At 41.4% G+C, this 26,394-nt stretch overlaps 2 protein-coding genes across 2 annotated transcripts; one reads left to right on the top strand and one right to left on the bottom strand.

Moving 5' to 3' along the window:
• Positions 1–140: 140 nt before the first annotated feature.
• On the top strand, positions 141–5,336 carry LOC117252588 (uncharacterized). The gene is made up of 4 exons (XM_033619618.2): positions 141–507; positions 890–953; positions 1,157–1,277; positions 4,730–5,336. Exons 1-4 carry the CDS (start codon positions 141–143, stop codon positions 5,228–5,230), a joined length of 1,053 nt encoding a protein of 350 aa, XP_033475509.2. The 3' UTR covers positions 5,231–5,336.
• Positions 5,337–6,135: 799 nt separating this feature from the next.
• On the bottom strand, positions 6,136–24,749 carry hspb8 (heat shock protein b8). Its single transcript, XM_033619823.2, has 3 exons — positions 24,082–24,749; positions 17,612–17,675; positions 6,136–9,132 (listed from the first exon to the last, which is right to left on the bottom strand). The coding sequence occupies exons 1-3, from the start codon at positions 24,506–24,508 to the stop codon at positions 8,958–8,960; spliced, it is 666 nt and encodes a 221-aa protein (XP_033475714.1). The 5' UTR covers positions 24,509–24,749; the 3' UTR covers positions 6,136–8,957.
• Between the last annotated feature and the right edge of the window lie 1,645 nt (positions 24,750–26,394).

A 26,394-nucleotide genomic window follows, 5' to 3' on the forward strand; every position in this document is an offset into this window, starting at 1 on the left:
TTTTAATTGCTGAAATTTCACTGAGTCAACCCCACAGTCCAAAAGTTACTTGCTTACTGTCATAAAAAAAAGGTTGCCAGTTTTTTTATCGTCTCTATAGGTTTTTTTTTTGCGTGTGTGTGGATTTTTATTCCCAAATCATGAGCGAAGAGGCCAAAACAGAGCCGTCATGTGGGGAGCACAGTGAAGGTGTCCCCTGGTACCCCCTGAGAAAATGGTGGCAGTCCAGCAGGCTTTTCAATCAGGATGTTGGCCTGCCGCCTGTCCTGGAGCCAGGGGACCTTCGGTGGATGGATGTGGACCGGCTCCAGAGGAGTCTGGCAGCCTGTTCCTGGCCAGGGTACATACCCGCTCCAATGTTTGTGCCCTACATCTCTGGGTCGATGCATCATCCCGGCCAAAAGATTAGTAAGGAGCAGTACAAGTGGAGGGTCAACCTGGATGTGTCTCACTTCTTCCCCTCAGAGATTTCTCTCAGCGTCAGAGATGGATTCCTGGAGGTCGGAGGTACACAGCACTGGCTTACACTTCTGTTAATTAAACAGCTCTGAAAGTTCACTTTATTAACATTGCTAATTACTTTTACACACAAGATAGTTTCTACTCTTAATTAATCATCATATCTATCTAATATTATTATCTCAAAGAGTAACAGAGTTATCTAAATAGACTTCTCTCACAGTTCACAGCGTAAACCCCTTAAAACTAAACACTGATGGAAAAAGGAAGCTGAATGTAACAAAATTAGAAAGCTGCTTGAATAATGTGCTCGGGGAAATCACAGCGCTGTGGCAGAAATTAATTTCCGTGTTGAGTGGTTTTCTCTGTGTTACTTGATTCCTCTGTGTGTCCTCACATTCTTCCCCCATAAACGGTAATCCATCCCAAGGGAAACATGAGGAGAGGCCAGACGAGCATGGATTTATTGCCAGATGTTTTACAAGGAAATACAGGTATGCAAAGTAAACACTGATGTCAGCCTGCAGATGATGACGTACACCAGTCAGCAACCAAAAATGCAGCTTTGAGGGTCTGTTTTTGACAGCATCCAATCCCTAAAATCTGATTTTAAAAGTTAGATAACATCCGTTTCAGTATCTGAAAACATTGTCTCTTTGTATGTTGAGACATTTACTACACAAACCTGTATTTTCAGGGTCCCACCTGAGATCGATGCAACCAAAATAGCCTCCACCCTTTCTGTCGATGGCATCCTGACTGTGGAAGCTCCAGTTTCCGAAACCTCTGTTCCTGCAACCGTCATCATTCCCATAAAGGTGATCACAACTGGGAGGTTTATTTACATTTAACAGAATCATTTCATTAAGTTTGCTCCTGCTTTTGCTGTTCAAGGTGATATGAGTTGGATTTCTGGTTCAATAATGCAAAAATGTGAAATGACAACACAATGGAATCATTTGCTAAACTCATTCAGAATCCAATTATGCACCAGACACACAGACACAAAATGCTTTGGTGGAGTTCTGCTCTAAATGCACTCATAAATCATCAGCAGAACATTTTTAATTAAGATATTATGAGTTATTTTGTTTTCTGTCGATTCAAATGGATGGAGAATCTGAACCCAAAAGCCATCTAATGCAGGGCTCCCGTGGATCCTTCAGAAGCAGTGAATTCATTAATTTAAAAATAACTCCTTTATTGGCATCAAACATGTCTTAAATCTTTAATTGTTTCATGTCTTAAATCTAAAATTTTCTAAAAGTTTAAAAAAAAATGCTAAGGCATGTAGAGTAAGATATCCTGAATTGTTTTTTCCCAACGTTGCATTGTAAAATCTCAAAACAATTAATAATATCTTTAAAATAAATAAATTTATAGAATGCTTCTTGCATTAATGTCACACAGATCAGAATACAGGAAACAATTAAAGTGGTGTACATTTACCAAATCCAATCAAATGACAAATTTTCAAGGGAAACCAAATGAATACTTTTGTGATAATATTTGTTAAATGTCATCCATGTATTACACTCTAGAAAGTTTACCTATTTAATATTTGAAGTGGATCATCTAACTCTTTAACTTGACCAAAAGGTCATGTTCTGTGTTACAATAAAGACTTTGTCCCTAAGCCTTAGTAATTTATGCCAGTTTATGTTTTTTCCCCCAATGTTGTTTATTAGAAAATGGGTCTTGAATTTAAATTCGAGTGGCATTAGTGGCGTTAAAAGTCTTAAATTTACTTAGCTTTAAGCTGGATGAGCCCTGTAATAGTAAGATGACCATAAGTGGTGTTAACAAACCTTTTTTGAACAAAACAATTTAGTTCATGCCCATGAATGTAACTATTTTAGTTAATAAAGTGATGATTTAAAACACATTACATGTGTATTTAATATTGTATTATCATCACTGCTCAAAATATCCTGTTTCTTATGTATTGCCCAAAAACAATTTGTTCAATACCTCTTGAGATGAATATTCTGTGTACAAATTCAAATGAATGCATTACAAGCTGATTGTATCATTAGAAAGCCAAACCAGAAGAGAATTATTCATTACCCAGTGGCCCCATGTACTTTAACAGTAGGATTAATGGATTAAAATATGCCTTACACTTTCTTACATCACAGTCCGCCATGTTTGTTGAAAAGGGGGCGTGGCTCTAAATCCAGTTTAAATGATGTGGGACACTGTGATTTGCTTGTAGACATCCAATCAAATAACACTTGGGTGGAGTCAGATGACAGTAACCATAGATCTTTACATCCTAGAAAAGTTATCTGCATTGGAATGGATGAGGAAGAAGGTTTTTCTTTAGGCTGAATGCACAACTCTGGGCTGCAGAGCTTCAGGCTGTTTTTGAGGAAACTGAATTATCCACAGGAGTAATTTATCATGCAGCACAAACACAATTAAAAGACGGTTACTTGCTAGATTTGAGTAAAATGGTTAAAACCAAAATTAGGAACATATATTTAAATCAAGCACAATTATGGCACTATCCCTTATGTTACAGCAAAGTTATCTGGAGTCAAAGGTTTTTAGTTGAACAATTGGGAACGGGAGTCCTCTGGTGCTTGAAGTTTGCAAATTTAAAAACATCCACAAAGCTAAAAGGTTGTGAGTTAAGATAAGTTTAGAATAAATCACATTTTCTTCTGTATTGTGCTTATTAAAAAGAGCTGAGAAAAGGCCCATTTATGTTTAATGAAATGTCTGTTCAAAATCCAGAAATGTTTTGGTGTACTGATGACGGCAGAAAGGAATGGTCGTTAATTTTAATGCTTATAAGCTGGCTACATCTGTTTATAAAGCTCTGATAAAATGTCACAGTGGTTTATTAACTGAGTATAATTTGTAATTTATGTCGCTACTTTGAGTTCTGGTTGCTTTTTCTAAATAATGCTGTCTTGTCAGCCTGTTTGGGTCGGACATTTTTCTAGTTTATATTTATTGAGTTAAGGATTATAACAACACAAAATAAAAGGCATGGAAGATATACGTCTCTTTATATACATCCTCTTTTCCAACTTATTCCCGAACTAACACAGAAGACATTCTCTGCACTTACAAAAAAAAATATAATTTATATATATATACATAAGTCAAAGAAGTCAATCAAACAATCTGACCAAACCAAACCAAACAACAACAAAAAAAATCCAACAAACAGACAGATAAACAAAAATGAAAAAAGATAAAACAATACAAAAATAAATAGATAAATAAGTGTGTAAAGGTTCACAGCATCACAGTTCTCTGGGGTAATCAGGTATGTTGAAGAGATGGTGGCATACTGAGCACATAGACCTACATGGAGACCTCAGTTCATGCTCGTCCATTGGCTGGTCATATTATTAATCAATCAATTAATCAGTTTGACATTTTGGTAGATATGTTTATTTAGTTTCACACCGAGAGTTTGATGAAAAGATTGATAGCACTTACGCTATGTGTCCGATAACAACCCAATTGCTAGAGACTTGTTTTTGCATTGTACATTTTTGCAAAACACAGACACAGATATTTTGTATTGGATATGTTGAAAATTACCATTTTTCAACAATGCTAAACTGAAGATGTGGTTTTAGTTTGGGCACACAAATAGTTATGGTTAGAAAGAGATCATGTTTTGGCTTTAAACACCCACATTTGTGGCGTAAGAGCTACTGGAAAAGCTGAGATGGGTCGGTGAAAACACCCAGGCTTGATGGCTCAAATGCTGCTGGGATATGCAGAGATGTGTCAGTGAAAAACACAAAAGTCAGCGTATATATTACATCACTTTAGAAATGTCATTACGTATAAAACATGCAAATTTAATGTATTCGTGGTTTGCAGAAATGTAATGCGAACATTTTCTTCTGGCAACTGAGCTGCTGATAAATGCAAGTCTACAGTTAACTGGTGAGTTTTAGGGCACTGGTAGTATTTATTTTGAGTCTTTATGCTAAGCTAAGCTAACCAGTTGCCAGACAGACATGACAGTGGTATCAATCTCTTCATCTAACTCTCAGCAAATAGCACATTTCCCCAAATGTCAAACCACTCCTTTAAACTGGAGATTTCCCAGACATGCTCTAAACAATATCTCCTGATTGCACCCAGTTCAACATCCCTCTTCAGGTTCCACTTATGAAATGACTGGTGTGCCTGTTTAGTATTGAGGTGGGGCCTGAAAGCTGAGCCAGCTAACCTTTAATCAGAACCCCTCATTTCATTTCACTGCTGACATTTCCTGCATATTTATGCAAAAATACAGGTGGAGCTGGAGGCGACTGCAGAGAAACAGGAGAAAGAAGAAGCCCCTGATGCAAAACCAGGGGCACCTGAGGCCTCGGATTCTCCATCTGCACAGGGTGAAGGCGAAGAGTCTCCATTAGAGGTCCGTGGTGATCAGGCCCAACCTGGCAGCGCCACAGATGAGCTACAGCAGCATGAAGAGAGGAGGGAACAGGAGGAGGAGGAGACCCATGAAAAGCCAGCTGGAGAGTCCCACCCTTCAGCGCCTGTCGGTGGCGAAGACCCAGACAGTCTTCAAGATTCTTCTCAGCAGCATGAAGCCCAGGATGCAGAAGAGTCCAAGCAGCCAGAACACAAAGAAGCAGCCGTGGATGGAGAGATCCAGGTAATGGCAGGCTCAGGGGAGGCTGCTGAGGAGATCGCCCACCCTGAGGAGCCAGAGCTGGGCAAGAGTCCACCGAGCGAGGTCCAGAGCCAGGAGCTGGAGGCCCCCGACATAAAACAAGAAGGCACTGAGTAGAAACACAAATATGGCCAAAATGTTGCACACAGCATTATGACAAAGTAGTGTCACAGCCTGCAAAGCTTGCACCAGCTCTCCAGATGCATTTTAGTCCATAGGTAACAGCCATATAAAGCATGCTGTCTTTGGAGCTCCAATAAAGCAATAGCATGTGAACATCTTAAATAGTGTTGGTGTTACTCATTATTTCTACATGCTTTAACATCCTCTCAATTCTAAAATTGATGTGTGAATTTTAAACCGTTCATGACTGATAATAATCACAGCATCATATCCGCAAGCACCTCTGAAAATACGTGAGGGCAAAATTAAAAAAGTGATTAATTATAATGCCGTGTCAGCCAACAGGTTCTGACATTAATCAGATGCTATACGTTTGCACAGCTGTGCATTAGTCACTTCTACATGAGTAACTTGTCCAATTACGCTGTTGCCATGGCAGCACAACTCCCATCTAATACCAATAAATACAACAGTTTGTGGGAGCTGGCACATCACACAAAGCGGCGCCTTTGCTCAGCTCAAACTGCGGAGGCCTTTTTGTTGTTTCCACAGTGTGACTCCAGTTTGGAAACTTTTTCAAAAACTGATCATCCCTCTTGATTCCAATACACAGAGAAGATTACATTATTTTGCATCACACAAGATGCAAAGGAACTGCCCCAATTTTTTTTTTTGCACTTGTATACAAAAGCTCTGGCAGTGCTGCCTCCGTGTGTTCGGTCCATTCTGCAGCACACAGCAGTGCCAATCTTACCCAGCACTAAGCCCTCCGCTAATCTGCTGCCCAATTCCTTCTGTTATCCAACAATAACACCACAGACTCCCTGGATCCCTGGTACCAGGCCAGTGAGTGGCACGGTTCTCAATAAAAGACACAGATGTTAAGACACACTGGGAGATTGGCTGGACATTTTTATTGCGTCAGCCAATACAAAGATGTTGACAGAAAAGAAGGCAGGAAACAAACGTCTTTGGCAAACAAGTGAGTCCGTCCGCTCCAACAATCATGCAGCCATCTTCCTGAATGCTCAAATAGAAAAGAAAAAATGCAAACCACATTGCAAAAACCTGGAACACTTCAGATTATTATTTATAATGAATTGGCACATATTGAAGTATATTTACAATACACTTAGGTAGAGTACAGTATTAATGCACACAATTCACCCTCTAATGTAACGTACTTTCGTCTCTTGTCAGTTTAAGTGACATTCATTAACTCAAAAAAAAAAAGATAAACAACCGGAGGACTGAAGGCACTCAAGTGAATAAAGGCACATTTGTCATTTTTTTAAAACCAAAGAAATCACATACAATACATTTGATGATGCGTCTGTTCCACTACATTAATTGCATGTTAATATAAATAAAAATAGAAATTTGATTCACATACAGTGTCATATTAACGTACTGGATATTGCTATAAATCATAATGTATCAGTGGCCCAACAGCTCTCGCCTAACCTCACAATACACCCACACATAATATTAAAGCTGCACAAGACAAGTTAACACATGGAGCGCTCCTGTTTGAACATTTGTGATCTTTAAAATAAAAAAAACAGACATTTAAAAATACTCTCTGCACTTGTGAAGATAAACCTGTGATGGTTATAGATGAGAGGCACAAACTGGAGCTATCAGAAATGATGAGGCATCTTATTATCAAACCAGCTGGTCACCAGCTGGTCTGTTTTAACGTTTTAATAAAATGCATCATGGGAAGTGAAAAAAACATTTTAAGTTTCAAGTTCTTCTGGACCTTTGTGTTTTAGTTTTATATTTGACATGAAGGAGAAGTGATATACCTGAATTTCATTTGTGCAACAGGGCAACTCTAGAACACCTCTGTTATATATATATATTCACACATGCTCAAAATGTCCCCCCAAATATACTGATTAATTAAAAAAAAATGCTATGCTATGACAGGAAACTGCACTGTGAAATAATCACTAGCAAATGTCATCATGATTATAAACAAGCTCAACAAATTACCATTGTTGTCACTATCTGTTCTAGTTTTATGGTTTACTGCAGTTCTGTGTGTGGTTTGTCCGAGTGGTGTTGCCGTACCTCAGCAGAACCCATTGCTTAACTGCTGTGGGTAAAATCAACGTCCTGCCTCTGTATTTCATTACTTTAAAAAAAGGAAAACTAGAGTGCAACATGAGTGATGAGAGTTAAAGTGTCAGTCATTTATGTTGTGCTGCATGTATAATGGCATGTATGTAGGCAGTTGTAGTTTTCATTTATTGCATATTTGATTTGATGTTGACTCTATGGCTAAGTCCTTGGTGAGGAGGCTCTTTTGCACACAATAAAACTTTTCTTGTGCAGCTTTCATAGAGTGCAGCAGGAACGAATCCTAAAACCCAGAAATGAGTCAGCATTTTTTCCACTTCCAGTTCCCTCTTCTCAAGGTTGATTTTTTTAAAATGGGGTTTTCAGTTACATGTAAATGCCCCACTTGTTAATTTCAAAGCTTTTGTATTTTCTCAAAAAAGGCAGTCGCTAATAAATGGCTAAAAGAGACTTACTACAGAATATCATCCTGCTGAACACGGCCTATTGTAGTGGCGACATTAAAGTTGTGCGACCGTCAGTAGCAATCATGGACAAAGATGTCCATCGAGGCCTCAAAACCCCATTAAATGCATTCAGTCCAAAAATGCATTTGGTTAATTTCCCAAAAGACGTAATCATTCAACAGAAAATGATAAATAACACTGCTTGTCTGAACACACCTCAGTCTTTGAACATTCACCTGTGCTCACCTGGCAAGGGGTCGCAGTTGGTAGGGTTTTGGGGCAGTGGTGCACAGTATAGTGCTTTTATGGGAGGTTTAAGGGGTTTGTACAGTAGTTCATTCATTTTCTGTAACCACTTATCCTGTTGAGTTTGCAGGGGGGCTGGAACCTATCCCAGCTGACAATGGGTGAGAGGTGGGTTACACCCTGGACAGGTCACCAGACTATCGCAAGTGACACAGAGAGCACACAGACAACCATTCACACTCACATTCACACCTACGGACAATTTAGAGTCACCAATTAACCTGCATGTCTTTGGACTGTGGGAGGAAGCCGGAGTACCTGAGGAAACCCACACTGACATGGGGAGAACATGCAAACTCAAGGTGTTCGAACCAACAAGGAGTCCTCTTGCTGTGAGGAGACAATGCTAACCACTGCACCACTGGGGCGCAGCTGGGTTTGTAGTTGTCATTGGAAAATGTACCAGTATCAGTGGCCATCAGGGGCCCTTTCCCAACTTTTTAGGGGAGCCCCAAACATACGTGTGGTTTGTCTCTCCTGACGGTGTGGCCCTGGTGACTGTGGTATAGTTAGCTTTGTGAGACTGGAGACTGCATATTTTCTCTGGAGAGTGCTTATTTTGCTAAACAAAACGTGCAAGTTTCATAAACTTTTGTTTGCCACTGAGCTTATTTCCTGTAATAATCTAAAATCCAATGAAAAAGTCACATTGGCTCTTTGTTGAGGGAACCAGGGCGATGCTAACTTCTAGGTTAGCCTATAAATAAACATCATCCCTGCAGCACTCTATCAGGACGTCAAACACTTCCCCCTGACATATTTTACACATTTTCAATCCAGGTGTCTAACAACATAAAGCTGAAGGCCACACATGTCATTATCAAACTTGTAATCAACTGTGCAGGATGATTTGTTATGTTAGTGAGGACATGGGGGAGTGGGGGTTAGACCATAGGGGCCTCTTGGGGCTTGAGGGGCTCCACCTCCTGTGCGTCTCCACCCTGTGAGCCCTCGTTGCTGAAGAGGTAATAGGGAGGCGTCTGCCGAGCTTCGATGATGAGGACGCCCTCGGGGGACAAGGAGGCGAAAACGGTCAGAGGGTCCACATCTATCGGGATCCTGGAGAAACACAAAGACAGCGTATCTGGTTTTTATGCAAGGATACAAGTTGAGATGTTCAGAGGAGCAAAAAGTTTACTTGGTGGAATGTCTGTAAGCTGCTGTGTGCGTTCAGAATGATTAAAAGCACAAGTGGGAGGAACAAAATAAGGAGAGCGGTGAGGAGAAACAGCCGAGAGAAACGGTTCACTTCCTGCTTGGAGGTCATGCAAAACTGTGACATTTTCTTCCATAAGAGCTGCTGTGCAAACATTGTTAAATACTGGGATTTTTTTTTATTAACACTTTGTCAATCCCAATAAACAGCCTGCAGTCGGATGATCTTAGCGCTGCATGTCTCGGGGAGAAAAAAAGACTTGGCTCATGATTTCGACTGTTATTAAAAAACGTTCACCCCGTCCTCCTTGGCTGTAGCACTCATTCTCGACTCACAGAAACTATCTCGCACCCCGGAGATGAACTGAAAGCCATCAGGAGTTTTCATTAAAAATCCTCCAGCTCTGCGGCACAGACAAGGGAGAGAAAACACACAGTGGAACCAGGTGTGAGTTAAAATGAAACCTGATTCCAATTAATGAGAGTGTCTGTCTGCAGGAGTTTAACACCTGTAAATTTCCTTCGGTGTATACTTTCCTAATCTGCTGTTCTCGTCTGTCATATAGGCAACAGCTAATGTTGTATCTGCCATTTTTTTCTTCCTGTTTGCTTCACGTTTTGACACTTCTCATGCTGAAAATGTTATATTTTCCAGTACAGTGTGGGTAATTGGCTTCCAAGACTTGCAGGAAGATAAAGCGTTGATGGAAAATCAGCTTGAGCTGCAGGGTTTACTCCCGTGAAACTGTATATCCACTTTAGGAACCATTATATTTAATGATGTTAAATTATCAAACTGATCGGTATTTAGTGTATCAGGTTAACTTCAAGTTTATTTCCAAAATAATACACATCACTCTGGAATTAAAGGCCTCCAAAGCTAGAAGCAAACACAGAGATCAAGGCGAACGCTATTCATTGTCCAGACAGTGTGGCCAAATATGGGTATTGGAGGTTTTCTGTGTGAGCAGCCAAGTGTCTCTGGGAGTTAACATAAACATCAGGCTGCCCTGCTCAGACGAGGAGACTGTGAGTTTACCCTCCATTTAATTAGACAGGATCCTCCACTGGCTTCCCACACCACTGAGAAATACAAGTCAGCAGGGACTGAAAACTTCAGCACAGAGACACAGACAGACAGGAGGTCAAGTCAGGTCTGTTTGTGTGGTCAAAATATCACATTGAGCTCTGCAGTTCCACTTCAACAACAACCTCCTGACCCAAGTTTACCACCAAGACTCAGATGGCTCGGGATGCAAAAGGAGCCGTAGGTGGGAAAAAGGCAATTACAATGAAATAGAGAATGTTGTGACAATAATAGAAATACAGAGTCTTACAGTAGGATTATAGTGAATCCAATTTAGATAGAACAAGACCAATAAAATACACGCCTGAAGAGGTAAGTTGCAGGAAGAAGGTCTTAACAGCGTTCCAAGAAAGATGGCAGTCAGGAAAATGTGGGGTTGGGTGGAGGGTAAGTGGACAGGGCAGGTTGGAGGAAGTGTGGGGAGGAAGGTTAGCTTGGAAGATGGTGGAGGCCCAGAGGTGAGAAGACAAACAATCACCACCACCACAATTCACTCATTTTTATGGCAGGCTTTTCTAAAAATAGAGCAATTTTTGCGATGAACTTTAACAAAAATATATTATTCATTGTCAGATTACTGCTACTTTTGGGACATTTATTATACAGTGACAAATTAAATCACCCCATTCTACTTACAATCAAAATATTGACAGAAGACTAAGTGCCCTTTCTCACACCTGGCACAACGCAGCACGCCGCCCAGTGCAACTGTCATTGCGAGGTAACTTCAGACCGATGCAGCTGTCATTTTCATGGCCAGTGTCCACGTTGTGTAAGCACTACTTGCGCATGTCTGTGCTCCTATGGGTGCGTAGGTCTTAAAATGAGATGTGGTCAGGTGATTTGTTGCCTTGTTGCTATGTTAAGGCAGCAGAACACAACAGCACAATTGACCAACAACCGCAGTGTTTTCCTGCAATTTAAAGGCACATTACGTAGATAGTAAAATGCGCCAACATAGGTGGGTTCACAACACCTGTACACTCAGCTTATTACGCACACAGGGACGTGCAGATAGATTGCAGGTGGGTGAAATATCACTTCATTGATGAGGTAGTTACATACTCTAAAATGTGAACATAGCAGAGATCAGAGCAGAGCTGCCTTTATGCACAAGGACTAGCGCATCTTTACTGACTATTTCTGAAGCTAAAAGTTTAGTTGTCAGTGAAGATTCTCAGTCATCCAGGTCATGGTAATCATAAATGCTATATCGTAGGCAACTGGACTTGCTTGAGTTTCTTGGAGACGTTTCACCTCTCATCCAAGAGGATTCTTCAGTTCTGACAGACTGGAACGGAGTCACAGGTTTTAAAGTCTGTGTGGGTGTGAACCCTGACAGAGTCGTTGGGGTTACATGTGAGTCGTTGATCCACCTGGCCATTGTGTGTGTCATTAGGGTTAGATGGGTTCAGGTGTGAATGGGTGTGAAGTTGTCTGGGGAGGGATCCCGAGACTGCATTGCAGGTGGGTGATAAGTGGTGTCGTAGGCCACCTCCTCTATGTAAGCAAGTCCAGCTGCCTACGATATAGCACTTATAAAAGTTTAGTTCTGTTTCCTCTGTCAAGGTTAAAACCACAGTTTTTAGTTTTATTGTTTAAATGTCCCACGATATTTGCTGCAGTGACATTACTGTTCCTACTACGCTGCTCCAATTTGCAGAATCCGGCATATAAATAGCAGTGCACCAGCTGCAGGCACACATGGCTTTTAAGGGGAATGGGAAACGACACTAATTAAGGGACTAATTACAACCCCTTTGCCCCTTGCACCTCACTGTGTGCTAGATTATGTGTCATTTAACCAGCAAAAGGGGCGTTGGACACTCCCTAAATGCACTTGCACCATGTACTTCAGACCTTGAGCTATAGCATGTAAATACGACCCTAAGAATCTACAGCCATGTTAGTGGCTCCATTAGACACAGCAGTGCTAACATGCTGATGTTACATAGGGCCTAATTCTGCTGTTGTGCTTTGTGTCTCCATTATCATTGCAACTTTTTTGCTTTTTTATTTTGTAATTCCCCTTTTCTTCATCTACTGCTCCTATTGCGTCCCACTGCAGGGCACACGTAAGCGCGCTGGCAATATCAATTATTTTGTAGAATTTGGATGTAAACTAAAGCAATTATTTGAATGTTGAACACCACAAAGGAAAAATTAAGGGAGTTATTAAGGAGATATTGCAATTCTTCCTGCAGAGAACATGGATGTCTGCACCAAATTTCATGCCAATTAATACTAGAGTTGTTGAGGCATTTAATTCAAAACCATTAATGCTAAACTCATGGATGCGCTATAGAGATAGAGGAAAAGTCAGGGATCACATTGGGTGAGATTGACCCTCTGTTGACGATGAGTATCTGTACCAAATTTCATGGCTATCCATCCATTTGTTGTTGAGATATTTCAGTTTGGACCACAGTTGTTGATGGACTGTGTGACACTGGCATTCACAGAGCCTGACACAAGCTTGGCTCATAATGATTTGCACTGCTCAGTCATATATACTCACATTTTTGAGGAAAAAACAAATTTAAAACCAGTATTTAGAGCTGGTGTAAGCCAGTACTAATGTTGAATATTTTCAATTTTCAATTTCCAACTCTAGCCACACACTCATACACACAGGCTGACACATGTTTCAGTATCTGTCCCCCAACACTTTCCTTCAAAAGCCAATTGCTGTGAAGTAAAGTTGCCCCTTCTGACAAAGTCAAATCACTCAGCCGGCCCATTACGTGGGACTCCAGCAGAAACCTTATCTGTCCAGCTCTGGGAGTTTATTTACCTCTGGCGAGCGCACATTTTATCTCGCACATTGATTTTGTACAGCTGCCAAAACACTGTCCAATATGCTTTTTCCCAGCAGAGATGCTGAGGCAGAGAGACACAAGACAGAACGACCTGACAGAGCCAGTGTGTTAAACATGTAACCCATATGTTGCTGACCTGAGGTTTTCTGGCTGTTTTTGCCCTTAAAAATCATTCAACAACAACAACATATTTGGTTAATAACTGACATATGTCTCACTTGTTTGGGAGTTTAACAGAAAAATCCACCTTTTGACCCTGTTATCAATAATTTCTGTAACGAGCTGATGGTATTTTTCTCTTCAGGAGCATCTACTTTCACTTTAAAGGAATAGTTCTCATCTTTTGAAGTGGGGCTGTATGAGGTACTTATCCATAGCCAGTGCACTACCAGTGTTGGGGATAGGGCTGCCCCCGACTAAGAATTTTCGTAGTTGACCAACAGTCGTCATTTAGGACGACATTAATTTAATGATCAAATGATATATTTTGGGCGGGGCAACACAATGGTTTGAGTTGAAAGTGTGAGAAAGAATGGTATCAGTAACATTGTTAACACTGTGCTACATTACAGAGAAATACAAAACCGTACTAATGAACCTTCATTAATATAGGCCTAAAGATCAGTTTATCCACAAGTGCACGTCACACACTGAGCGAGCCGCCTGTTAATGACGCTGTGGGCTAATGGGCATGTAGCTACTTCCATGTTTCAGATGATACGTCATGTTTGTAGTCGACCGATGAAGATGAGTTTACATATCACCTTGGGTTCGTCCTTCACCTTCTCAAAATGATCCCACACTTTGGATTTCCTGCCCGACATGTTATTAACTAGCCTGTGGAATAACCGCAGGTACCAGCCCTGGAAATTAACCTGACTCCTGTCTGACTGCTGAGCGTGGACACTTCCTGTGTCTGTCCTCTCAAATTAAAACCCCATGTTTGGTTGAGTTATTTTTCTGCGACTAAGCGACTCATGATCTTTCTGGTTGACTATCGTTTGGCAGACTATTAGCGGGCAGCCCTAGTGATCACAAAGAGGTTAATTAGTATATTCACACCGCTTACGTTGCTGTCAGACAACAATTTCCAACGGGGAACTGAAGCCGCTCTCTATTGCTCTCCTTAAAGACAGACTCCATTGACAAAAACAGCAATTTTAACTTGCTGAACACAGGAGCTGCTGGTCGACCGCTGCCTCTATGAGTTAGTTAGCTAGTGTCATTGTGTGGCATTTAAAAGTGTTAATTCTGATTTATCAAAGTCACACAATAACACAAACAAACCAATGAACAAGGCAGCAGTAGATCAGCCGTTCCCATATTCAGCAAGCTAAAATTACTGTTTTTCTCAATGGAATCTGGCGGCACTGACAGCTGCATAGATGAAGAACTGAAGCCAATAACAGATTCGCCATCAGTAAGGGCTGTCTGACATCACGGTGAAGTGGTAAAAAAAATCTCAACCTAGCATACACTTAAGCTGATATTGTTGTTTTTAGATGGTGAAAATGGGTTTTGTTGCTGGCCCCCATCCACAGCAGTACATCGCTTAACTTCTGTGGCAGTACTCCAGCCTGTTTCTCCAAACTGGAGGCATGCCCACTGACATCTACTGTAGGTAATACACTTACTACGGATAAGTAACTCTTACAACTACACTTAAAAAAACTGAACTGTCCCTTTAATCTGCTGCCTCCTCTGTTCATAGTGTGTGAAAGTGTTGCATTCATTTGTAGGTCGTGCATGCAGTGGTGGGAAGTAAAATCTACAAAATACATTTATTCTACTGTGCTACATGAAGAGGAAATATTACATTTTTCCCCTTCATGAATACAACTTTTTTCCCCATTATTATTAACATAAGAAACAGAATGATAAAGTAGTGCTTCAATTAAAAGTCCATTCTAAGCCACACAAACTAGCGCTGAGACTTCTCTGTGCTATCTCTCTGTTTCATATAAGCAGAGGATTTGGGTATCGAGGTCAGTTATTTATATATGACCCCCTCCCTCCTCACACCAGACCCCCCCCCCCCCCCCCCTCTATATATCCAGTCTGTCATTGCTTTTAGGTTTTGCTTAGCTGAGGAGCACAGGCCTGATCTGAGGGCTTTCCAATTAAGAGGATTGTGATATGAGCAGTATGGGGCTAGCACAACTGCTTACTAATTAGCCAACAGGAAATTAGCAGAACTGGAGTGACGCGCCAGCGAGACGGCGATTCACACCAGCGATTAGCGCTGCTGTTTGAAGTCTTCCGGCTTCCCAATTAAAGGCGGAGAGCCGGGCAGGTTGTGTGGAAACTTCTGTGGCCTGTTTGGCTTGGATGAGTTACAATATGAAAAGTCGACAGTATGTGAGTCACTGCTCCACGCCTGCATCAGTATTCTTGTGTTTGTGAGGGCTGTATTTGTCAGTTGCTGCTGTTTGGAGTTGACAGGTTTTGATTGGGGAGTTTGTTTGTCCACTCAGAGCTGGTATGAGTTTGGAGCAGCTGTTCAAAATGTTTTAAAGTGAGAGCAGTGGACCATTTAAATAAACAGCAATGATACAAGATGAGGATGTTGTCCTGCTGTTGAATAAGGAAAAGCTTCTCCGTATACCTGTATGTGGATATATGTATATAGTCTACTATTTAAGAGAAGAGTTAAAGTCTTCCAGGTCAGCTTCTGATCAACTAGCATTTAGTTTACAGTCTATCTTGAATTTTCTGTCCATCTTAAAGTTAAACACAGAGCTTGAAGTGGGTCAGTACCCACAGTTACACCTATCAGGTTCTCTGAGTGATTCATATTCACCCTAAATAAAATGCATTACCCAGGGGGCACTGGGGGCATTATGTAGGCGACCCAGGGGTTAATATGTAATGCTCACCTGTTCTTGTCTGGCCTGCCTGCTTTGCTCTGCTGGCAGTTAGTCTAAGTAACTTTAAATTATGATACTGTTGACCTGGCTCCAAAAGGTCAAAAGTAAAATCCTACGCTACTAGGCCAAGAGCAGCAAGGTAACTTTAGTGCTACCGCCATCTCTTGTGTTGAGAAATCTGATTTGTGCAAGCTGCATCTCCGCGTCTGAATAATGAAGGCAACACGGAAAGTGCCAAATGCTGCAGTTCCTCTAGTGGCCACTTGAGGCTGGCTCCACCCTCTCATCAAAATACGGTCACTTCTGTCTCCAAAAAACCAAGATGGCCAAAATGTCAAACACAAGGCTTCAAAATGGGAGTCCATCAACCAATGGGTGACATCACAGTGGCTACATCCATTATTTTATACAAACAGTCTTTGGGTGTATGTCGTTCACCCGCTACGAGTGACTCATTAAACAATCCTTTTGTTTTTTTAACACACTGTCATTTATGCAGAACTTTTCAAAACAATTGTTAACAGAGGGAATAAAAGTGACAGAGAGGACAATATAATAATAATATTTACAGGAATCCAACATGCACAAATTGCAAAAGTTAAGTTTTGAAGTCAAGAAAAATCATCAGTACTCTGGCTCTCTGTAGCCGGGGTTAGCAGTGTTTTTTGCTTTTGACCCCTGAAAATGAAGATGTGTCCACTTGTTTCCCTTGAAAAAAGATACTGTAAAGAACACTGGTGCAATGTAACCAAATAATAATACTTTGTTAAAGTACATAAGTATCTTTTGGGAGTATCCGTACCTTACTTGAGTGTTTATTTTTCTGTCAACTTGCACTTTTACTCCACTACATTTACCTTACGTATCTTTGTTACTTACTACAAAACAGGGAAGGAAGGAAGGAAGGAGGAGGGAAGAGATGGACAGACAAATGAAGGAAGGAAAAACTGAATTTTTGTTCTTGAAATCCTTTAGGCTGTGAGAAAGACCTCTTTTTTCTTCAAGTGTAATGTCGGCTCCATTTTTAAGCTGGTTTACATTTTAAGAAGAATTGTGACTGCTTGTTTTTTTTCATTAACAGCATTTACTTGTACTTTTACTTTCAATACTCAAGTACATTTAATATAATAAAATTACTTCTGATGCTTAAGCACAGTAAATATCAGATAATACTTTTACTCACGTTTATACTCTAAATGGTGACTTTAACTTCTACCGAAAACATTTTTTGTTAAGGTATCTGTATTCCTACTCAAGTGAGGCCTTCCCTTCAGGTATAAGGAATCAGTCTGAAAAAACAGTATTCATTTTGAGTAGCAGAGGTTTTTTTTTTATGATTTCCTACTCCAGTATTCATGTAGCATCCCATCAGATCCATGAAATGACACCTTGTTGGTCCCCAACCCCGAAGAAGGAAAGCACTGGTGTGCAGCGTTTACATCTTTTGGATTACAGGAACCAACACTAACATTCATCATACGTTAGCTGTTGAATATGTGGTCATAAATATAGTGAAAGTTGAAGCCTTTTGTGTCCATAATGTACAGGGAACAAAAAGAGCCGGTACAGGTATAATTCACTGTGACAGAGTTCACTGAGATCATACTCACTGTATCTTCTTTGTGAAATTCTTTGTCACTATGCCGCCTTCTTCCTGCTTCTCTTCATGTTTTCCTGTTTGACAGAAACATCAGGAAAACATGCGTGAGTGTGTGGAGGGTAACCTTTAATAACCTCAGACGTGATTAAGTTCAGCTTTGTGCAATAGTTTAGTGACCTCATGGATCATAAATAAGTGTCCTCAGCGGTTTAACAGGACATGGATCACATGCACATTTCATGACTCTTATAACTTGTAAATGCATCAATGAGCGCCATCATGGATGTAAATTATAAAGCTGGAGATGACAGTGATATGAAAACACGTTTCATTTGGCACACACTGTTTTCCTTCGCACAACAACAGCAGTGATTTCACTGTGGGGCTGCTGGGTGAGTCGCAATATTAAAATGATGAAACACCCTCTTCCAGTCTCTTCCTCCCAGTAATGACTCTCCTGCAGAAAGACACTCAGGACACGTTGGTCTGAAGTTTGGGAGAACAGCTAAGCCCCCCTCCCGCCTCCACCTTCGCCTCCTCGCTCTGTTTATGGACGTTGTATCTCTCGGGCTTGCTAGCAGCTGCTCTGGGGCTGCTAAATATCACTGCCGCCGCCAGCAGCGCGGCCTGCTCCACCCCTCAACCCCCGTCTGCACTCTGGGCTCGACTATGCGCCACCCTATACCCCCACAGTGACGTCTCTACCAGAGTTCGAGGGTGGAATAAAACTCCAGAGAGGACTGTGCTAAGATCACCGGTGAAGTCATAACATTATTATTTAAACCTCCCCAAGACTTAAAACTGGCCTCCTTTCATGAATAATGGAGGTTTGGTCAGGGAGTCGTCCAAAGAAGCGCTGCCTCTTCTTGTTTTGAACACTTTTACGACGGAGATGCCAAATTCCAGATGCCCTACGTAATGCTCATGATACTGAATGTTCTGGGAGGAGAGACGGACGACAGGATCTTTCATCATGCATAACGTACTAAAAGGTTTTCACAAGTATCAAGGACAGTGGAGCTTTATGATGCTGCTGTTGCTGTGTTTCCTTCAGTCTGTGCTGTGAGCCATCATCAGTTCAGCTCAAACAACTGTCACCATTTGTTCAGCTTTTTAAACCTGCGCTAATGGATATTTATGGATCAAGTGACCATGTGAAGGAGACAAGGAGACAAGTACCCCTCAATATTATCAGGTTCCGTGAGGACAGACAATGAAGTATCATCTTAACATTTAGAACGTGTATTTGTCCTGCCTACATAAAAAACATGAAAGTAGCAGAGGCCTTTTAATTTCAAGAAAATAACAGACAGACTGCATTTTAACCCGTTCAGATCCCCCGTCCATTCCAATCAACATAACTATTCTAGGATGTCAAGATCTATGATTATTGTCATCTGACTGCACCTAAATGCACAGACTTATTTGATGGGATGTCTATAAGCCAATCACAGTAGCCCTTTTTAAATAGGAATTGTGCAAATTTGCAGGAAAGCCCAATCAGTCTTTTTTCAGCATTGGCAGTATAAAAACACAATCGGGGAGTGCGGCAAAATGCCGCCTGCCTACTTTTGTTTAGACAAAATGCGCCTTTTTCGGGGCAATGGGGGGGCGTGAGCAAGTAACAAAACGTGTAGCTCAGCATGTGACGTAAACAGTGACGTGGGAGGGAAGCCACGGCTGGTCAGTCCTTCAGTGATTCTCTCATAAGTCGGCCCGTCCTTCATCGTCCCCGTCATCTGACGGTTAATGGCCTCTTCGTTTGTGAAGACAAGGAGGCTGCGCAATTCCTTGTCTCCCCAGTTGCTCATCTTTACTGTGTCTGTCAGGTTTGTGTTTCCCTCTTGCTACTAGCTGCTCATCCCTGCTATCAGCTGTTTCCTGTTTATCCACCGCCAGTGGCTCGCACGTGCGGCGTCATCAACAGCTCCTCCCACAAGTCATGAACTGCTCCTCCCGTTGTGGAAGGCCGCCTCGGTTTTTTTAAACTAAAAGGGTTCCACCAATATGTCTACCCTACGAGGCGGAAAATTGGGCACCTTGGATCAACTCGCTAATCCGGCTCTGTGTGTCTAAAAGCTTGCAGCTTGCCGGCAAAATGGCCCAACATTTGCAGAAAATCTGGCAGTGTAAAAGGGGCTAGTGTTCCACATCTTCTAAAGTGGACTGCAGTAGAGCCACACCCCCTGTTTTAACAAGCATGGTCAACCATAAGTGCATGGCACGTTTCAGTCTATTAATCATATTGTTAAAATTGTTAAAATCTATTGGAATGGACAGAAAAAGTAGCACATAATAAAGTATCCTAACATTTTTTTTAAATAAATAAAAAAAATTGCAAATGATTTATGATTGCATTTAGAGTATAAATCCAACATAACAATATTTTTTGTGTATCTGGAACATAATTGGGTTCTGAACGGGTTAAACTGATGCAGAAAAGGCACAAATTGTTTCATAAAAATTCATCAGAATGCAAGAAATTAAGAGTTAAATGCCCAAAACTTTCTGGTAGAGGAACTCAGCCCTCCTGTTTCATATGTGTACAAAATGTCAAGCTCAGTCCAACAGAAGTCAGCCAAGAAAATGTTCTTATTATATTAACAGCACCAATGATGCAGTTTAATTGCAGCTATATAAAATTGATTTATTATTATTATTATTATTAATTGTTTTTGTGAATTTAGTTTGTGTCTTTCGGTGAAGTTCATCAGAATCTTTCAGTAAGATGTTAATCAGCTTGAAAAAACTGAGCAACTTTCAGTAAGACTGAGTAACACTTTAAATTTACTTTCGGTGAATGTTACCAGGCAGAAACATGCTCATGGCATCACTCAGCTGCACTCTAAGTGACTCAGCCAGTTACAGAGCTAATGAGTACACTCAGTTCATCGGGAAGATTCTGTTAAACATTTGTTCGTTCATGTACTGAACACCTCCAACATGCCTGTATCACACCGCCTGTCACACTTTTAGAACAGGAGGTCGAGTCACTGCGGCAGACAGGCAGGCAGGCCCAACATGGCGCTGATTGAATGACCCAACTGGCATACCAACAATGTGTTTATAAAAAACTCAGAGTTGGGGGCCCTGCTGTCCTCTGTGCCCTCCTCAGACCCGGGTATCCCTGGAATTCATCTGAAGCTCGGACATGAGGAAGCAATTTCTACAACTTGCTCCCATAATCAGTGACTGAGCTTGAATGTGACACCAGCAGGAATAGAGAGCCTGCACGAGGACTGCTGGGTGAAATCCTATTTCCAGAACATTCTCTCTGGTGTTTAATGGCAGCGAGCAGCTTGTCTTATTGTAAACAGAGACTGTTGTCACGGGCCTTGCCTTAAATCTAAATCGAGCTCATGGGTGACTGAGGGAGTGATTCTTCAGGAATCTAAAACAGGTGTCCGATGCATGAGGATCTGCCTGCCAACGTGCAACTCCCAGTCCCCAAAATCTGTTTAGCTCTTCCATAGCAAGACTCATTAATGCTAAGAGCATGTTATACCAGCGAGGCTTTCATTGTGTTGCTTCAAAACTGCTGCCAAAGGGACAGAGCTCATATTTCTTAGCCAGGTTAGAGTGAGGATCCTCAGAGGCACTCAGCACGGTGTTGTTCAACACTGTTTAATTAAGATTCTGACTTTTTATTTGGCTGGACTGCTGTTCTTGTATCACATAGCAACATTTATGCATGGATAGATTACTAAACAGGACTACTGGGCACAGGCCTAGGAGCCTTCACCTGCAAACGTCACTTAAAATAATATTTACCAAGCCTCAAAATGAAGACAAAGGACACAAGAGATCACAAAAAGACACAAAAAACAACTACAAAGAGACATAATGCCCCCAAAGAGACACAAAATGACTATAAAAATACACCAACAGACCACAAAGAGACAAAACTACTACAAAGAGACATGAAACAACCAAAAAAAGACAGACCACAAAGAGACAAAAAACAACCACAAAATACACAAACAGACCACAAAGAGACACAAAACAACTACAAACAGACATGAAAAAAATCGAAAAGGTCACAAAAGTACCTCAAAGACACACAAAATGCCCTCAGAGAGACATAAAACGACTACAAAAAGACATAAACAGACCACAAAGAGACACAAAATAGCTACAAAGATACATGAAACAATCAAAAAAGTCACAAAAGGACAACAGAGAGACACAAAACAGCTACAAAGAGATGCAAAACGACAACTAAAACGCACCAACAGGCCACAGACACACAAAACGACCACAAAAATACACAAAGACCACAAAGAGACACAAAACAACTACAAAGAGACATGAAACAACCAGAAAAGTCACAAAAGTACCTCAAAGACACACAAAACAACTACAAAGAGACATAATGCCCCTAAAGAGACACAACATGACTCCAAAAAGACACCAATGGAACACAAAGACGCACAAAATGCCATCAGGAGACAAGACAACTACAAAAAGACACAAAGAGACACAAAATAGCTACAGAGAGACATGAAACAATCAAAAAAAGTTACAAAAGGACCACAGAGAGACACAAAACAACCACAAAGAGATGCAAAACGACTACAAAAATACACAAACAGACCACAAAGAGACTCAATACAACTACAAAGAGACATGAAACAATCAAAAGGTCACAAAGCTACCTAAAAGAGACAAAAATGCCGTCAAAGAGACATAAAAGGACTACAAACAGACACAAACAGACCACAAAGAGACACAAACAGGCCACAAAGAAACACAAAACTACAAAGAGACATGAAACAACCAGAAAAGTCACAAAAGTACCTCAAAGACACACAAAAAAACTACAAAGAGACATAATGCCCCTAAAGAGACACAAAATGACTCCAAAAAGACACCAATGGAACACAAAGACGCACAAAATGCCATCAGGAGACAAGACAACTACAAAAAGACACAAAGAGACACAAAATAGCTACAAAGAGACATGAAACAATCAAAAAAAGTTACAAAAGGACCACAGAGAGACACAAAACAACCACAAAGAGATGCAAAACGACTACAAAAAAACACAAACAGACCACAAAGAGACTCAATACAACTACAAAGAGACATGAAACAATCAAAAAGGTCACAAAGCTACCTAAAAGAGACAAAAATGCCGTCAAAGAGACATAAAAGGACTACAAACAGACACAAACAGACCACAAAGAGACACAAACAGGCCACCAAGAAATGCTAAACAACCACAAAGAGACACAAAGAGACACCAAACAACCACAAAGAGACACAAACAGACCACCAAGAGACACAAAACAACCACAAAGAGACACAAAGAGACACAAAACAACCACAAAGAGACACCAAACAACCACAAAGAGACACAAACAGACCACCAAGAGATGCAAAACAACCACAAAGAGACACAAACAGACCACCAAGAGACACAAAACAACCACAAAGAGACACCAAACAACCACAAAGAGACACAAACAGACCACCAAGAGACACAAAACAACCACAAAGAGACACAAACAGACCACTAAGAGACACACAGAGACACAAAACAACCACAAAGAGACACCAAACAACCACAAAGAGACACAGACAGACCACCAAAAGACACAAAACAACCACAATAGACACAAACAGACCACAAACATCAACTCAAAAAGACAACGCTACTAAAAGAGATGCAAAACAACAACAAAAAGCAGCTAAACAACTATAAAATCTGTGTGTGTCTTGCTCCTGTGTAGGAGAGGTGGTGGGGCCCTCTGCATGTCTGTGCCCAGGAACCCATTATCTCATAATCCGCCCATGAATTTTTGTACCAGTGTTCAAATTTACTGTAGTTCTGCACAGGGATTCATGTTTTGATAAATAGCTATTGGTTTATTTCAACTTCTGAGCTTTAATCTTCCTGAATTTAAATGTTGTTTGAGTTCATTTTCCATAGACAGAAATATTGCTGCTTCACAATATAGCTGATTTTTTTTTTTGTCTAATAAGAGACACTAATAGATACTGAGTCCCACAAAACTGCAGAATACTCCTTTAAATGATATGCTATGTAATATACCTCATTAATAACACTGACCTCGGTGTCCTCAGTGGCAGCTGCAGCCCTGCAAATGAGTGTTTTTCACTAACAGATGACTCCATTTGCTTCATTTATTTTGTTTACATTCTCTTTAAGGTGTTTTCTGTTCAACATGCCTTTCATTTGGCCCATTATTTTAATCCTGATTGTTTATTTGACTGATTAAATCCCCCTTGTTTTAAATGCACTCTGGACATTTGCTGTGTCAATGTGCTCTACAAATAAAACTGAACGGATGGTGGTCACAGCAGGAAATCACCAGGTGAGTTCTCTTTAACTTCCAGTCATCGATACCAAAAGTTCTGCTCCCTTCAAAGGCCCTTGTTCCCAAAATGAACCTGATTATAAAGCGTCCTGGAAAGTGGTTATATTTAGTTCAGGCCTCCGCCAGCATCCCAACTCACCTGACACTTCTACAAATCCGTCTCTCGTTTTCACGTTTAACTCCTCCGGTTTGAAGCTGTGGACGTTCACGCAAACTTTCCAGGGCTCCCCCCCGGTGGTGGTGGGCGAGCTCCGCGAGGAGGGCTCCCCGTACCTGCTCGTGTACAGCGTGGGGCCTCCCGCGGACTGGCGCGGGGGGAAACCTGTGCGTAAACTGCTGCCGAAGGGCGAGGGGCTGAGGCGCGTGCTGAGGCGGCCCGGCCGAGCCCAGCCCGGCCAGTCCATTGACAGGTCGTCGGGGAAAGGGGACATCCCAAAGTCATCGTCCATAAACCGAGACGCGAGCTGGTCCCTGAACGGAGACTGATCTCTGAACGGTGACTCTCCAAACGGATCCCTGGGAAACCTCTGCCGGTTCCCCATCGTGTAGAAGTCTCCCTCTGCCATGTCCAGCCGAGTTCAAGACCACTTTAAAGTTCTGCTTGTTCAAAACAACCTCCAACCAAAAGTTTTCCCTTAGAAAAAAAAAACTACTACTATATATACGCGTGATTAAGCTTTATCTCTTTTGGATTTTACGCATCACCGTTACGCAACCCGCTGATCCAACAACAAGCTGTAAAGTATTACTCTGCTATTACTGAAAAAGCGAAACCCTTCTGGCTGTGGGTTTTATACTTGACGGTGGTTTCCCAAACGATGAGTCTGCACAGAGCAAGTGTCGAGAAAGTGCTGGGAGGATCTGGAGAGGAGGCGCACTGCAAAAAATGCGCATATAAGAAATCAACCAGAGTCTTCAGATCTTTAAAGTAACGAGAACTGGATGAAATAAAGACTTGCTCTAATCCAAATAATCTGTTCCAGTTTTTTAAGAGGGTCAAAAACCCTTTAAGACTTAGATTAAGATTAACTGACTTGCTGGTGTGGATATTTTTTGCAGTGCAGGCGCAACAGCTGACCGAAGACCAGCCTCCCTTTTACCAAATTAAGTTAGCGTCCACATGTCGCTCACACAGAGTAGGATCTGCCTCCTGTCGGTGACTCACTGGCTTTTTAATAGAAGATAACGCAGAGCTTCAGGTCAAACACACTGATGTCACAGTACGGATAAAACAAACCAGCTAAGAAGTCAACTTTGTGAAGGCCCCTGTGTTTACTGTGACAAGGAAGTTACTGTAATACATGTTGGGGAGCGGGGGCACCCCTCCCCCCTCCAGTATATTATAAAAATATAGAATAAAAAAAGTAAAATAAAATAAAATACAGAAACTTAGGATCCCTTGATGTTGCTGTCAGTTGTTGATGGGAGCTGATTTGGCCCGATTCTGGGGCGTCATTCATGCTGAGTCTCAGAGTCAGGCACCCAATGTGGCCCGGATGATTTCATTCGGCATGCCGAGTTTGGGCCAATGCTGGGCCAGGTCATTTCTGATAACAGCCCAGTGATGGCATTGTCGGCAGCTGGACTTGGTCCTGTTGATGTGGCCCACTTCTGGGGCGTCATACATGCTGAGTCTCAGCCAAGTTGGGCAACCAGATGCGTCCCGGCTAATTTCATCCGGCATGGCAAGTTCAGGCCGGTTCTGGACCAGGTCATTTTGGCTACCTGGGTTATTACTGTAACACAGCACCAATGATAACACTTCAGTCAGGACATGCATGAAAAGGTACTGTTAATACATCATTTTGCACTAGAACTTTAATTGTGATAATAAATAATATTTTGCTAAAAAGTGTCAGTAATCACATGGAGTGGATACTAAGTTACTTTCAGTTAATCAGCTACACATTTACCCAACATTAACAAGGGTGTTCATGGGTGTTTTCAACTAACCTTAAAGGGATAGTTCAGATCTTTTGAAGTGGGGATGTATGAGGTCAACCTGGTCTCACTCTGAAGTTGTCGAGATCAGACACTGATGGAAAAAAAAACGGTCTTTAACGTTGGCATGATACGCAACCGGTCCCTCTTGTGGTTTAACAGTGCTTTGCGGCGTCAGGGGAAAATGTGGTGGGACTAGAACGAAAGTTAAGGCAGTAAAAATCCGAGTAGGGTGGGTGGGGTTGGTAGTGGTTGGGTCCAACAAACACTGACTTTCACCCGGGTGATCGCATCCCGTGAGATTATAAAGCCGAACCCTGTTCTGTTTTTCATAACCCAACCATGTCAATTAGTTGTTGGAGGAAAAAAATGTCAATTTGCGTTGTTATACTGACGTAGTGCATTTATTTTGAAAGAGACTGTATGTAAACTGTAAATTTCCTGTGAAGACAGAAGTGTATTTTGAAAGAAGTCAATGCACGTAACAGGCAGAACTTGACACGGTGTCCTG

This window comes from Epinephelus lanceolatus, chromosome 9 (assembly GCF_041903045.1).
Source record: "Epinephelus lanceolatus isolate andai-2023 chromosome 9, ASM4190304v1, whole genome shotgun sequence".
Classification (NCBI taxonomy): Eukaryota; Metazoa; Chordata; class Actinopteri; order Perciformes; family Serranidae; genus Epinephelus; species Epinephelus lanceolatus.